The sequence below is a fragment of the Physella acuta genome, unplaced genomic scaffold (assembly GCF_028476545.2).
Source record: "Physella acuta isolate Inbredline_101_S28 unplaced genomic scaffold, ASM2847654v3 ptg000562l, whole genome shotgun sequence".
Taxonomy (NCBI): Eukaryota; Metazoa; Mollusca; class Gastropoda; family Physidae; genus Physella; species Physella acuta.
In genome coordinates, this window is record NW_026732081.1 from 339,731 (window position 1) to 353,518 (window position 13,788).

At 37.8% G+C, this 13,788-nt stretch overlaps 2 protein-coding genes across 4 annotated transcripts in view; both read left to right on the plus strand.

Annotated features, from left to right (window-relative positions):
* LOC131946514 (uncharacterized) overlaps positions 1-6,401 on the plus strand; it is a 44,874-nt gene extending 38,473 nt beyond the window's left edge. Inside the window, exon 8 of the mRNA XM_059307334.1 lies at positions 6,220-6,401. Within this exon, the coding sequence (XP_059163317.1) occupies positions 6,220-6,401 (182 nt within the window). The remainder of the gene's footprint in view (positions 1-6,219) is intronic.
* The window catches only part of LOC131946563 (uncharacterized), an 80,913-nt gene that overhangs the window by 7,431 nt on the left and 59,694 nt on the right, over positions 1-13,788 (plus strand). The window lies entirely within an intron of this gene.

Below are 13,788 nucleotides of genomic sequence, written 5' to 3' on the forward strand. Positions count from 1 at the left end.
ACACAACCAGTAATGAAACCTGCCAGTATTTTTACACTACGCTACAAAATATACCGGATGGCATTAGTTTACGTCTAAGTAAACACAGACTTCCTTGTTTGTGGTTCTGCTCATCCGTCGATGACGCTTGATAAAATGGCATAAATAATGACATTCAATTCCCAGAAGAAATCGTTGTTTGTCAAGTTAAAAAAAAATGTCAGTCAAAGTAGAACGATTTGTGACCAAATCAATAGGCTTACCACAGCCTACCTGTCATTAAATAATCAAAGCGGCACTTCAAGTTATTAAAGGAATGGGGGTTAGGTGTGATTTAGTCCAATGTCACAATAGTATTTTCAAGCATTGCCGCAGTAGTTGTAAGGTGATGTTATCATACAAGATCGGTACATATAATACAAGAAAGGAAATTTTGAAACCCACTCTACTCCCAATAGGTGGCATAGCGGCAGAACTGCTAATGCGATAGTCCCGTGTTCGAATCCGGTTAAGGTCAGTAGAATATCGCTGAGTTCGCTCAGCTCTGATAGGTACCTCTCAAGTTAGGGAAACTAAAGAGGGCTGAACATAGTGCTGATAACACTATCCTTTTATATACCGAGGTCACAGAAACAGATGAACTCTACTTTACTTTGCTACTCAAATAACAATACATAAAGTATATCACAATATTAAATAAACCGAGAGTGATCTCCCCTAAACTTTCTCGAATATTCTTATATAAAACAACAGGGGATGGGAACTCGGGCTATAGACATGATTTTTAATCCATTTTAAATACTTAAAGTTTTTTAAATGGAATAAAATCTCGCAGAAAAAAGAATTGCACACCAAGTGAACGCCAAACAAAATGTGCATAATAGTGCGCAATATTATTAGTACTTTCTAAATTTACATTTGCTTTTTTGAGAAATCGGAAATAGCGTAAATTAGTACTTCCGGTCAACGGAAATTACTCAAAATTTGACAGAAGGTAGAGAATTAGATCTTTTACTTACATGTAAAATTTCATTTATCTATATGAAATAGTACTCAAGTTGAAGGCTTTTGAAAAATTCAAAGTAGAAAAAGTACCACGTCCGGTTATCGGAAATCGCCCAAAAGCTGATACGGATCTACGATTTTGATAAAATACTTATATATGAAATTTCATCAACCTAGCTATACACACACACACACACACACACACAGACATACGGACAAGATTGCAAAATTATGTTTTTCCGACTCAGGGGGATGTAAAACGTCGAGATTTGCAAAAAATCTCTTTTTTCGCACGATTACCAGTCTCTATTCTTCGTATATACGAGAAAGTAGAAATGATAATCAACCTAGAGCTCTTTTGAGTCATGTCACGAAAAGTTATTGTGTAATGTCATGACATCTGTATTACGTCACCAGTGACATTTTTTCCTGTCACTATGATAGTACTATGTCATGTCATATCTGCTGTACTATGTCAACAGTGACTTATACCTTGTCACTACAATGATGATCTGTCATGTGTCACTAAAAAGGTGTCAGTGCTAAAGTCATGTGTCAGCGTGTTTAATACAGCCTAAAACATCATCCAACATCACACAAATCTTCCCCCCCCCCCCCCACATAGATCCACGCTACACACCTTACCTCTTCCACATATATAACTCCCATCCCTCCTTCTCCCCCCCCCCCTCTTTCTCCCCCACCGCTCCTCCCCCCTCCCCCACACACAAAGTAACATGATAATAAACAACATATATCTTTACTTTCCACACCATTCTAACACAACTCACATATTGCCCTCCACACTAAAACAAAACCCAAACTTTACCCCCCCCCACACACACACACACTACACCGCACAATATCCCCCACCACCCCACACTAAAGCTGAACGAGTAGTATAGCCATCCCTATCTCTAGCACTAAATTGGACCTTTCCGCCTAGGCTAATTCAAGAAATGGAAACGCCTCAAGTGGTTAGACGAGGTGAAATTTGTTCATATATTTTTTTCAACATTTTCTTCATTTCATTTAGTTACTGCCAGTATCAGTACGTTTGTTAGATACTGTTCAAACACTTTTTTTTCTATACTTATTACGTTATAATTATAACCCATATGTTTGTTTATGCTTTATATTTTAAATAGTTTTTTACAAATCCTATTTATGGGTATGTTTGAATATGTTTGCTAGTTGTATTGATTGGTTACGGTTACACTGAACGCCCGTTGAGTTACACGAATGACATAGTTCACTTGATACGCGTTGATGTTGTTGACATTAAGTTGTTCATACGCGACTGTAACAGAAAAATGACCTATGTTTATGTTATTTTAAATATTTAGTAGCGTTCAAATCCGGGTTCAAGTCAGTAGACCGTCCCTTAGTCCACCCAGCTCTGATGGGTACCTAACTCACGTTAGGGAAAGTAAAGGACATAGTGCTAACCACACTATCCCTTCATATGCCGATGTCTCTGAAACAAGTGAGACCGTCAGTTTGGGAGGGAAACTTTATTTTAGATCATCACATCCTTTTGTTTTTAATTTGGTGTGGAGCGGCTGCGGGGGGGGGGGGGGGGGCAGTTTGGTCGGAGGTGTACACTTTTCGAACTGGGATATTAGGATTAGTTAGCGAGCGTTCTATCACTACACCATGCCGTCCCATCATACTTGCTAGGTTGAAGGCATTTTTCGAATGTATGTTTATCCTATTGCGTAAACTATAAAGCGAATACAATAAATGTCATAGTTCATTTTTTTGCTTTCTGTAACACTTGAAGTTATCTGAAGTTATCTGAAGTATTCTACGGAATGCATTTTACACAGAAAAAAGATTTTCTATTTCTATTTCTTTGAAGAAGGTCAAGACGATTCAAGAAAAACGAACATACAGACAAATTACTATCTATTACTTCCCCTGATGTAATTGATTATCTCCCTTCTTTTACCAGAATTGCTATATACTTGATCTTTTAAAGCTCTTCCAGACTGAGACTGGTTTTTTTTTTCTTTTTTGATGAGCAAACTTTATTCTACATTAAAGTGGATGATGATAAAAGATACTTTTTTATGTTTATGTCCTTATATATATATATATATATATATATATATATATATATATATATATATATATATATATATATATATATATATATATATATATATAATTTTAACATATATAATTATATAATGAACGTTAGAAATGGGAATGTCAAATTTTGAAGATATTGGTTTTATTTCATTGATTTTCTGTAACTCGACTTTCAATAATTCCACGTTCTGAAACTATCTATTTTACAGTGTTGTTTTATAGCTATCAATTTTAAGCACCTATCTATTACCTCTCTTTTAAAGCCATACAAAATTATCTAGTTTTTATCTATCTAAATATTAACTTTGGGTACCGTTACCTAGCCCGACTTTAACGTGAAACAGCAGCTTTATTTCTATCATCCAGATTTTCTCCGCAATATGGCTTAAAAAAATCTTACTTTTCCTATCTCGTCCTTAAACTAGTTATTATAACAGACATAAATGGTATTGTTTATAAGCTAGGTATTAAATATTTTATTCATTAAGATTCAAAATACTAGCAATGAAGTTTTTATTTAAATTTTACAATTGGGACTTGTGTACGTTAATTAATTTTAATTGTTTTGAAATTTGAAATGCTAATTTAAATTTTAAAAGGGAAATTTATTGATAATAGCTTTACGTGGGTTGTGAGAAACGATGGTGACCGTTACAGTAAAACAATGCTTCCCTACCCTTCACCTGTAAGTAACAACGATAGCCGCATCTACCTATGGCCTACTGCACCCCCACTAAATACACCCACACACACGGCCAACTCTATCCACCACCAACTGCCCACCCACCCACCCCCTCTACCACCAACTGCCCACCCACCCACCCCCTCTACCACCAACTGCCCACCCACCCACCCCTCTACCACCAACTGCCCACCCACCCACCCACCCACCTCCTCTACCACTAACTGCCCACCCACCCACCCACCCACCTCCTCTACCACTAACTGCCCACACACCCACCCACCCACCTCCTCTACCACTAACTGCCCACACACCCACCCACCCACCTCCTCTACCACTAACTGCCCACCCACCCACCCCCTCTACCACTAACTGCTCACCCACCCACCCACCCACCCACCCCCATTCAGCACTCGCCCTCTGTGGACCTGAAATATTCCTAATTGCTCTTTAATGAATCATGACGTAATCAGCGACTGACCACGCCTGAATCAGCCTCCCTTTGATCTTGTATGCCACGTCAGCATAGCAGAAGTTCATACCCCACCCACCCAGCACAAAACATCACCCCCGTCCCATGGGGCGAAGTACTCGCCAAGAAAAGATCGAGCATTGTTTCAAGAAAATCTTTTCTTAGGTCACCTGAGGTCAGGTATACTCACGTCTTGACGGGTCGTTTTGATCACAGTAAGTCACATGACCAGCTCTATGCATGTCACGTGGTCTTCTCTATGCATGCCATTCACACATCACATAGTCGTGTAGATTCTCTTAAGGTATCACTCCATCTTTAAAACCTCATCATCCGCACTGTACCAACTCAACCATTTCTCAAAGTCTATAAAATAAAAATTACAGTACGGTTTAATTCTCTGAAGACATCGCAAGGTCTTTAAAACCAAATCACTCAGAGGAGAATTTCTCAACAATTTAAAAACTGTTTTACACGTGGGGTTACGGCATAAAGGAATCAGTTCGAGTCCCGTTCCAAGAAAGGCAATCAATTTATTTAATCTCTTACCACTTAATCAAAGGGTAACGCATTTTAAAAATGAAGTTTGATCTTGTTTTCTTAAGCACCGAGTAGCACTGGGTTCATAAACCTTCTAGAACATGTCAACATGATTAGAGACATTATTTTAATTAAATTATTTTAATTATTTCTATTAAATAAAGACCTTTATCTTCTAACGTTTTTATTTTTTTTCTCAACAAAGACTTAATTAGCATTTTTATAATTACCTGGCTAGATCTATAATTATGTATGTACGTTTGAATTAAAATTAATTAGTTCTAAAATCTATTCTTGAAAGATAATCGAATGTAAAAAAAATATTATTTCCCTTTCATGACGAATGTTAACTTATTCCATGCCTGACACGACTCCCAAAAAAAAAAAAATATATAAACCAACAACCCCTCCCCCCACACACACTAATTATGGTGTCTAAAAAAAGTGTTGGAAATAGTGTCAAACATAGAGTAAATCTTAGTGTCCCAAGAGAAAAATAATGAGTGTCCAAACAAAATAATGAATAATAAATATTTATTCTGTCCTGAGATTTAAAAAAATAGAAAAAAAAAATTATTATGTCGAAACAAAAACTCCATGAATTAGATTAAAAAATATTAAATTTGACATTGTTCGACCATTGTTTCCTCCGCCATGGAGGTATGTGACGTGGGTGCAACAACTACCACATTAAAATTATACGGTGGTCAGGTTCTGTATATGTTTTAAGATGCGCATTAATCAGAATGATATGGATATGCAACCATTTTTAGCACACATTTTTTCTCTAGATTATAACACTTGCATTTGTTTTATTTGTTTAATAAAGTATATTTATCTTATTTGTTTTTGTCTCCATTTTATAAAAAAAAATTATGGGGTGATAATTGCCTACTAGTTGTATAAAACGTTCATGAATTGAATACAAACAAATAAATAATTGCGAAAACGGGTTGAAGGATTATTGTTGGGATAGAAATACAATTGATCACGTGAACAAATATTGTGAGTGAGATATTTTTTTTAACTTTTTAATTGCAAACAAATCGTAATTCCTGAGTGACAAATGGCTAGTCGCCTTCTCATAAATTTTTGATTGCTGCGCTGTTGTAAGGTTTGAAAAAGTATTATAAAATGAAATAGCTTTCAATCATGATGCATTTGGTATTAGCAAAAATGGATATAATGAAACGCAGATTAACTAGTTTTTCATCTGATAAACTAATTTTTTTTAAAATAATTCAGGCGACTGTTGGTAGAGTTAGGAATTGTAAAGATTAACAAATGTGGGTTTTTATGTTTCTATAAATATAGAAGACACGTGATTTTGGATTAAAGAAGACATGACTTGTTTTAGTTCCATAATCATGTAGACATTTTGTCACGCTAAGATAAGCAGACTTTTCATCAGATTTCTAATCAGGATTTACATCAAACTGTATATCAGATATGGAACGCAAATCAGGATTTACATCAGACTGTATATCAGATATGGAACGCAAATCAGGATTTACATCAAACTGTATATCAGATATGGAACGCAAATCAGGATTTACATCAGACTGTATATCAGATATGGAACGCAAATCAGGATTTACATCAGACTGTATATCAGATATGGAACGTTAATCAGGATTTACATCAGACTGTATATCAGATATGGAACGGAGTTATCTAAAGGTAGAGAGCTAGATTGCTAACTCGTAAGTCTCGAGTTCGAATCCGGGTTCTAGTCAGTAGACCGTCCCTGAGTCCTTCCAGCTCTGATGGGTACCTAACTCACGTTTGGGAAGGTAAAGGCGGCTGGGCATAGTGCTGACCACACTATCTCTACATATTATGCCGAAGTCAGAGAAACAGGTGAACCGTCAGGTTTGGAAGGGGAAGTTTATTTATATATCAGACTTTACATCAGACTTTACATCAGACTTTACTCCAGACTGTCTTCAACATCAAACTTTACAATAGATTTTACCACAGAACCCATAGCAGACTGCAAAAAGTCTTTAAAAAATCGTATTAAATATTTCAAATAGTACCATTTGCCTGGTTATACATTTTTGCAAATAATTCAATTCACAATAGTCTCTTGAAGTGATCAATAAGATAAGATTATGAATTTAAAACATTTTCGTGTGTTAATTATTAGATCAATACCACCTTCCCATGTAATTTGTAAAGCTATACAATAACATATCCGTGTGACACGTGACGTCCTCTCTACCAATCAGAACAGAGCTAGCAGCCATGTCATGATGAGAGCATTTAGCAGACGTACGCGGGAATTGAAAGGTTAACAAGTTCGTTAACTCTCTGACTCCACCAATCAAAGAGCTGATGACGTCACGATGTTATTGTTTCACTGCGGGCAATCAGTCAGTGTTCTATTAATAGATCCTCTACATCAACATGTCTCAATAGTTCCTCTACATCCACAAGTCTCAATAGTTCCTCTACATCAACATGTCTCAATAGTTCCTCTGCATCAACATGTCTCAATAGTTCCTCTGCATCAACATGTCTCAATAGTTCCTCTACATCAACATGTCTCAATAGTTCCTCTGCATCAACATGTCTCAATAGTTCCTCTGCATCAACATGTCTCAATAGTTCCTCTACATCCACAAGTCTCAATAGTTCCTCTACATCCACATGTCTCAATAGTTCCTCTACATCAACATGTCTCAATAGTTCCTCTACATCCACATGTCTCAATAGTTCCTCTACATCCACATGTCTCAATAGTTCCTCTACATCCACATGTCTCAATAGTTCCTCTACATCCACAAGTCTCAATAGTTCCTCTACATCAACATGTCTCAATAGTTCCTCTACATCCACATGTCTCAATAGTTCCTCTACATCCACATGTCTCAATAGTTCCTCTACATCAACATGTCTCAATAGTTCCTCTACATCCACAAGTCTCAATAGTTCCTCTACATCAACATGTCTCAATAGTTCCTCTACATCAACATGTCTCAATAGTTCCTCTACATCCACAAGTCTCAATAGTTCCTCTACATCAACATGTCTCAATAGTTCCTCTACATCCACATGTCTCAATAGTTCCTCTACATCCACATGTCTCAATAGTTCCTCTACATCAACATGTCTCAATAGTTCCTCTACATCAACATGTCTCAATAGTTCCTCTACATCCACATTTCTCCATAGTTCCTCTACATCAACATGTCTCAATAGTTCCTCTACATCAACATGTCTCAATAGTTCCTCTACATCAACATGTCTCAATAGTTCCTCTACATCCACAAGTCTCAATAGTTCCTCTACATCAACATGTCTCAATAGTTCCTCTACATCAACATGTCTCAATAGTTCCTCTACATCCACAAGTCTCAATAGTTCCTCTACATCAACATGTCTCAATAGTTCCTCTACATCCACATGTCTCAATAGTTCCTCTACATCCACATGTCTCAATAGTTCCTCTACATCAACATGTCTCAATAGTTCCTCTACATCAACATGTCTCAATAGTTCCTCTACATCAACATGTCTCAATAGTTCCTCTACATCCACATGTCTCAATAGTTCCTCTACATCCACATGTCTCAATAGTTCCTCTACATCAACATGTCTCAATAGTTCCTCTACATCCACATTTCTCCATAGTTCCTCTACATCAACATGTCTCAATAGTTCCTCTACATCAACATGTCTCAATAGTTCCTCTACATCAACATGTCTCAATAGTTCCTCTACATCAACATGTCTCAATAGTTCCTCTACATCAACATGTCTCAATAGTTCCTCTACATCAACATGTCTCAATAGTTCCTCTACATCCACATGTCTCAATAGTTCCTCTAAATCCACATGTCTCAATAGTTCCTCTACATCAACATGTCTCAATAGTTCCTCTACATCAACATGTCTCAATAGTTCCTCTACATCAACATGTCTCAATAGTTCCTTTACATCCACATGTCTCAATAGTTCCTCTACATCCACATGTCTCAATAGTTCCTCTACATCAACATGTCTCAATAGTTCCTCTACATCAACATGTCTCAATAGTTCCTCTACATCCACATTTCTCCATAGTTCCTCTACATCAACATGTCTCAATAGTTCCTCTACATCAACATGTCTCAATAGTTCCTCTACATCAACATGTCTCAATAGTTCCTCTACATCCACAAGTCTCAATAGTTCCTCTACATCAACATGTCTCAATAGTTCCTCTACATCAACATGTCTCAATAGTTCCTCTACATCAACATGTCTCAATAGTTCCTCTACATCAACATGTCTCAATAGTTCCTTTACATCCACATGTCTCAATAGTTCCTCTACATCCACATGTCTCAATAGTTCCTCTACATCAACATGTCTCAATAGTTCCTCTACATCAACATGTCTCAATAGTTCCTCTACATCAACATGTCTCAATAGTTCCTCTACATCCACATGTCTCAATAGTTCCTCTACATCCACATGTCTCAATAGTTCCTCTACATCCACATGTCTCAATAGTTCCTCTACATCAACATGTCTCAATAGTTCCTCTACATCCACATGTCTCAATAGTTCCTCTACATCAACATGTCTCAATAGTTCCTCTACATCAACATGTCTCAATAGTTCCTCTACATCAACATGTCTCAATAGTTCCTCTACATCAACATGTCTCAATAGTTCCTCTACATCAACATGTCTCAATAGTTCCTCTACATCAACATGTCTCAATAGTTCCTCTACATCCACATGTCTCAATAGTTCCTCTACATCCACATGTCTCAATAGTTCCTCTACATCAACATGTCTCAATAGTTCCTCTACATCAACATGTCTCAATAGTTCCTCTACATCAACATGTCTCAATAGTTCCTCTACATCCACATGTCTCAATAGTTCCTCTACATCCACATGTCTCAATAGTTCCTCTACATCAACATGTCTCAATATTTCCTCTACATCAACATGTCTCAATAGTTCCTCTACATCAACATGTCTCAATAGTTCCTCTACATCAACATGTCTCAATAGTTCCTCTACATCAACATGTCTCAATAGTTCCTCTACATCAACATGTCTCAATAGTTCCTCTACATCCACATGTCTCAATAGTTCCTCTATATCCACATGTCTCAATAGTTGCTCTACATCAACATGTCTCAATAGTTCCTCTACATCAACATGTCTCAATAGTTCCTCTACATCAACATGTCTCAATAGTTCCTCTACATCAACATGTCTCAATAGTTCCTCTACATCAACATGTCTCAATAGTTCCTCTACATCAACATGTCTCAATAGTTCCTCTACATCAACATGTCTCAATAGTTCCTTTACATCAACATGTCTCAATAGTTCCTCTACATCAACATGTCTCAATAGTTCCTCTACATCAACATGTCTCAATAGTTCCTCTACATCAACATGTCTCAATAGTTCCTCTACATCAACATGTCTCAATAGTTCCTCTACATCCACATGTCTCAATAGTTCCTCTATATCCACATGTCTCAATAGTTGCTCTACATCAACATGTCTCAATAGTTCCTCTACATCAACATGTCTCAATAGTTCCTCTACATCAACATGTCTCAATAGTTCCTCTACATCCACATGTCTCAATAGTTCCTCTATATCCACATGTCTCAATAGTTGCTCTACATCAACATGTCTCAATAGTTCCTCTACATCCACATGTCTCAATAGTTCCTCTACATCAACATGTCTCAATAGTTCCTCTACATCAACATGTCTCAATAGTTCCTCTACATCAACATGTCTCAATAGTTCCTTTACATCAACATGTCTCAATAGTTCCTCTACATCAACATGTCTCAATAGTTCCTCTACATCAACATGTCTCAATAGTTCCTCTACATCAACATGTCTCAATAGTTCCTCTACATCAACATGTCTCAATAGTTCCTCTACATCCACATGTCTCAATAGTTCCTCTATATCCACATGTCTCAATAGTTGCTCTACATCAACATGTCTCAATAGTTCCTCTACATCAACATGTCTCAATAGTTCCTCTACATCAACATGTCTCAATAGTTCCTCTACATCCACATGTCTCAATAGTTCCTCTATATCCACATGTCTCAATAGTTGCTCTACATCAACATGTCTCAATAGTTCCTCTACATCCACATGTCTCAATAGTTCCTCTACATCAACATGTCTCAATAATTCCTCTATATCCACGTGTCTCAATAGTTCCTCTATATCCACATGTCTCAATAGTTCCTCTACATCAACATGTCTCAATAATTCCTCTATATCCACGTGTCTCAATAGTTCCTCTACATTAACATGTCTCAATAGTTCCTCTCAACATTGTCTCAATACTTCCTCTGTCTCAATAGTTCCTCTACAACATGACTCAATAGTTCCTCTATATCCACATGTCTTAATAGTTCCCCTACATCAACATGTCTCAATAGTTCCTCTCAACATTGTCTCAATACGTCCTCTGTCCCAATAGTTCCTCTACATCCACGTGTCTCAATAGTTCCTTTACAACAACATGCCACAATAGTTCCTCTACACTAGTCTAACTACTAAATAGTTCCTTTACACCAGTATACCTTTTCTCTAGTCTAAATACCAGTAGTTCATCTTCACCACTCTGAACCTGCCTACACCTGCTTACACACTAGCTTACACTGCAGTACACACACTAGCTCACTAACGAACCTACAAACCAACAAACATACCAGCTTTCACACGAACTTACACACCAGCCTAAAGACTAGTCTATCAGTAACGCTTAACACAGTTCCATATCACTTTCCACATGGACCACATGATGTGCAAGAACACGCGATTCAAATATTTAAACAAAATATGTCCTTTATTTTACACGTAGCCAACCAGTACATCTTGGGAACGGCTTGGTCGAATATTAGAGCGTTAGACTGTTTATAAAGGGATAATGTGGTCAGCACTATGCTCAGCCGCCTTTACTTTCCCTAACGTTCGTTAGGTATCCATCAGAGCTGGGTGGACGTTTGACTGACTTGAACCCGGATTCGAACTCAAAACTATCGGGTTAGCAGTCTAGCGCTCCATCGCTAGGCCACGCCGTCCCATATACGGATCATATGGAAGCAGAAATGTTTTAAGATAATCAAATACGTGTTGGTGCAGTTGTTAGTGTAGGTACGAGAGTTTAGTTTTAAGGTTTAGTTGAAAGTTTAGGTATAGGTGTAGAATTTGGTGTGGATTTATGTGAAGGTGCTGTTCTACGCCAACGTTTGAGAGTTAAGTTATGTCAAATTTCTTCGGCAGTGCTAGTGCAAGAGCAGGTTTACAAATATGTTCATGGAAGCAACTCCTAGTTAATGATTCCACCCATGACCTTTGAACTTTCACTCTGTTTACTCTCTTAAGTACGATCCAGAGTTCATTTCTCCGTCTTAATAGTCTAACAATAGATCTTAGCTTAGCCTCACATTCAATACAAAAATAATAAATGGTTGTCAGAAATAAAATCAATAAATCGGCTATATTGATTAATAATCGGATAATTTAAAGAACCGACCGTATTTAAGACCGTTTTCCGCGTTTAAAAACTAAAACAATAGGAAATAAACTGTTATTTGAAGCCAAATGCCCTGATTAAGTACAGTGCACAGACACACGGGTACTGATTAACTGTTAGCAAGCGACGCATTACAGGCATAAAGGTGTATTACTCGTTTTTTGTTACGGGAAGTTAAGAACTCATGACAAAAACAAAGGCGCAGGTCCGGAAACTGCCGAGCCCACGTCCGGAAACTGCCGAGCCCACTTACGCAAACTGCCGAACGCACCTCCGGAAACCATAGCACGCAATGAATAGACAATTCTGTAATTGAGTAGCTTTAAACACAGACTTGGATTGCAACAAAAGCTCCTATAGTTCTCAAATTTGAGATATTTACACCAGCCTCGGGAAATTCTATCTTCAGTTTTCAAAAGACACAGTGGAACTCCCCATGTTTTGGGAAACATTAAAATATTACATTGTCAATAGGCTATTGTGAAGTTGCCATTTCGAAATTATACAATTTCTTTTCGAGTTTATTTCTGTTTGGAAAGAACTGTTGAGTCACAGTTCACGTGAAAAAAATGAGGAAACGAAGAAAGAAAATAGGTTTTTTTATATTGTATATCTAATATGCATGTTGTTACATTATCTTGGGTGTGTTTTTAGAATTTACAGCAGCGAATATTTCGATTACTAGAATAGAATGTAAATACTACATAAACATTCGGTTAACGGAGCTCATACAGGGCCGGTTGGTAGAAAGCCGGTTGATAGAGAGCCGGTTGGTAGAGAGACGGTTAGTAGAGAGCAGGTTGGTAGAGAGCCGGTTGTTAGAGAGCCGGTTGGTAGAGAGCCGGTTGGTGGTTGCCTATTGGTAGAGAGCCGGTTGGTAGTTGCCTATTAGTAGAGAGCCGGTTAGTAGAGAGCCGGTTGATATAGAGCCGGTTGGTAGAAAGCCGGTTGATAGAGAGCCGGTTGGTAGAGAGACGGTTAGTAGAGAGCAGGTTGGTAGAGAGCCGGTTGTTAGAGAGCCGGTTGGTAGAGAGCCGGTTGGTAGAGAGCCGGTTGGTAGAGGACCCGTTGGTAGAGAGCCGGTTGGTAGTTGCTTATTGGTAGAGAGCAGTTTGGTAAAAAACTAATTGGTGACGAACCGGTTTAAAAAGAGCCGATTCGTAGAGAGCCGGTTGGTAGAGAGGCGGTTGGTAGAAAGCCGATTGGTAGAGAGCCGCTGGAGTAGAGAGCCCACAACGTAGAGCACCGTTAGATAAAATTCAACAAAATTGCGACTCAGCAAAAATTCCGCCACTTCAGATATTGAATCGTATATTGATTCGTTTCTAAACATTAAAGTATAATTGCCATTTTACTTCCTGTCCCCAAGCTTGACGCCCCCACCTTTTTTCCGATCCAACGTAAGCCGTAGCTAGGTAGTAATGAAGATCGATAACCGATATGTTGCACTATTGGTAAACAAGGAGCCCCCCTCCCTTCCCCTTCTTA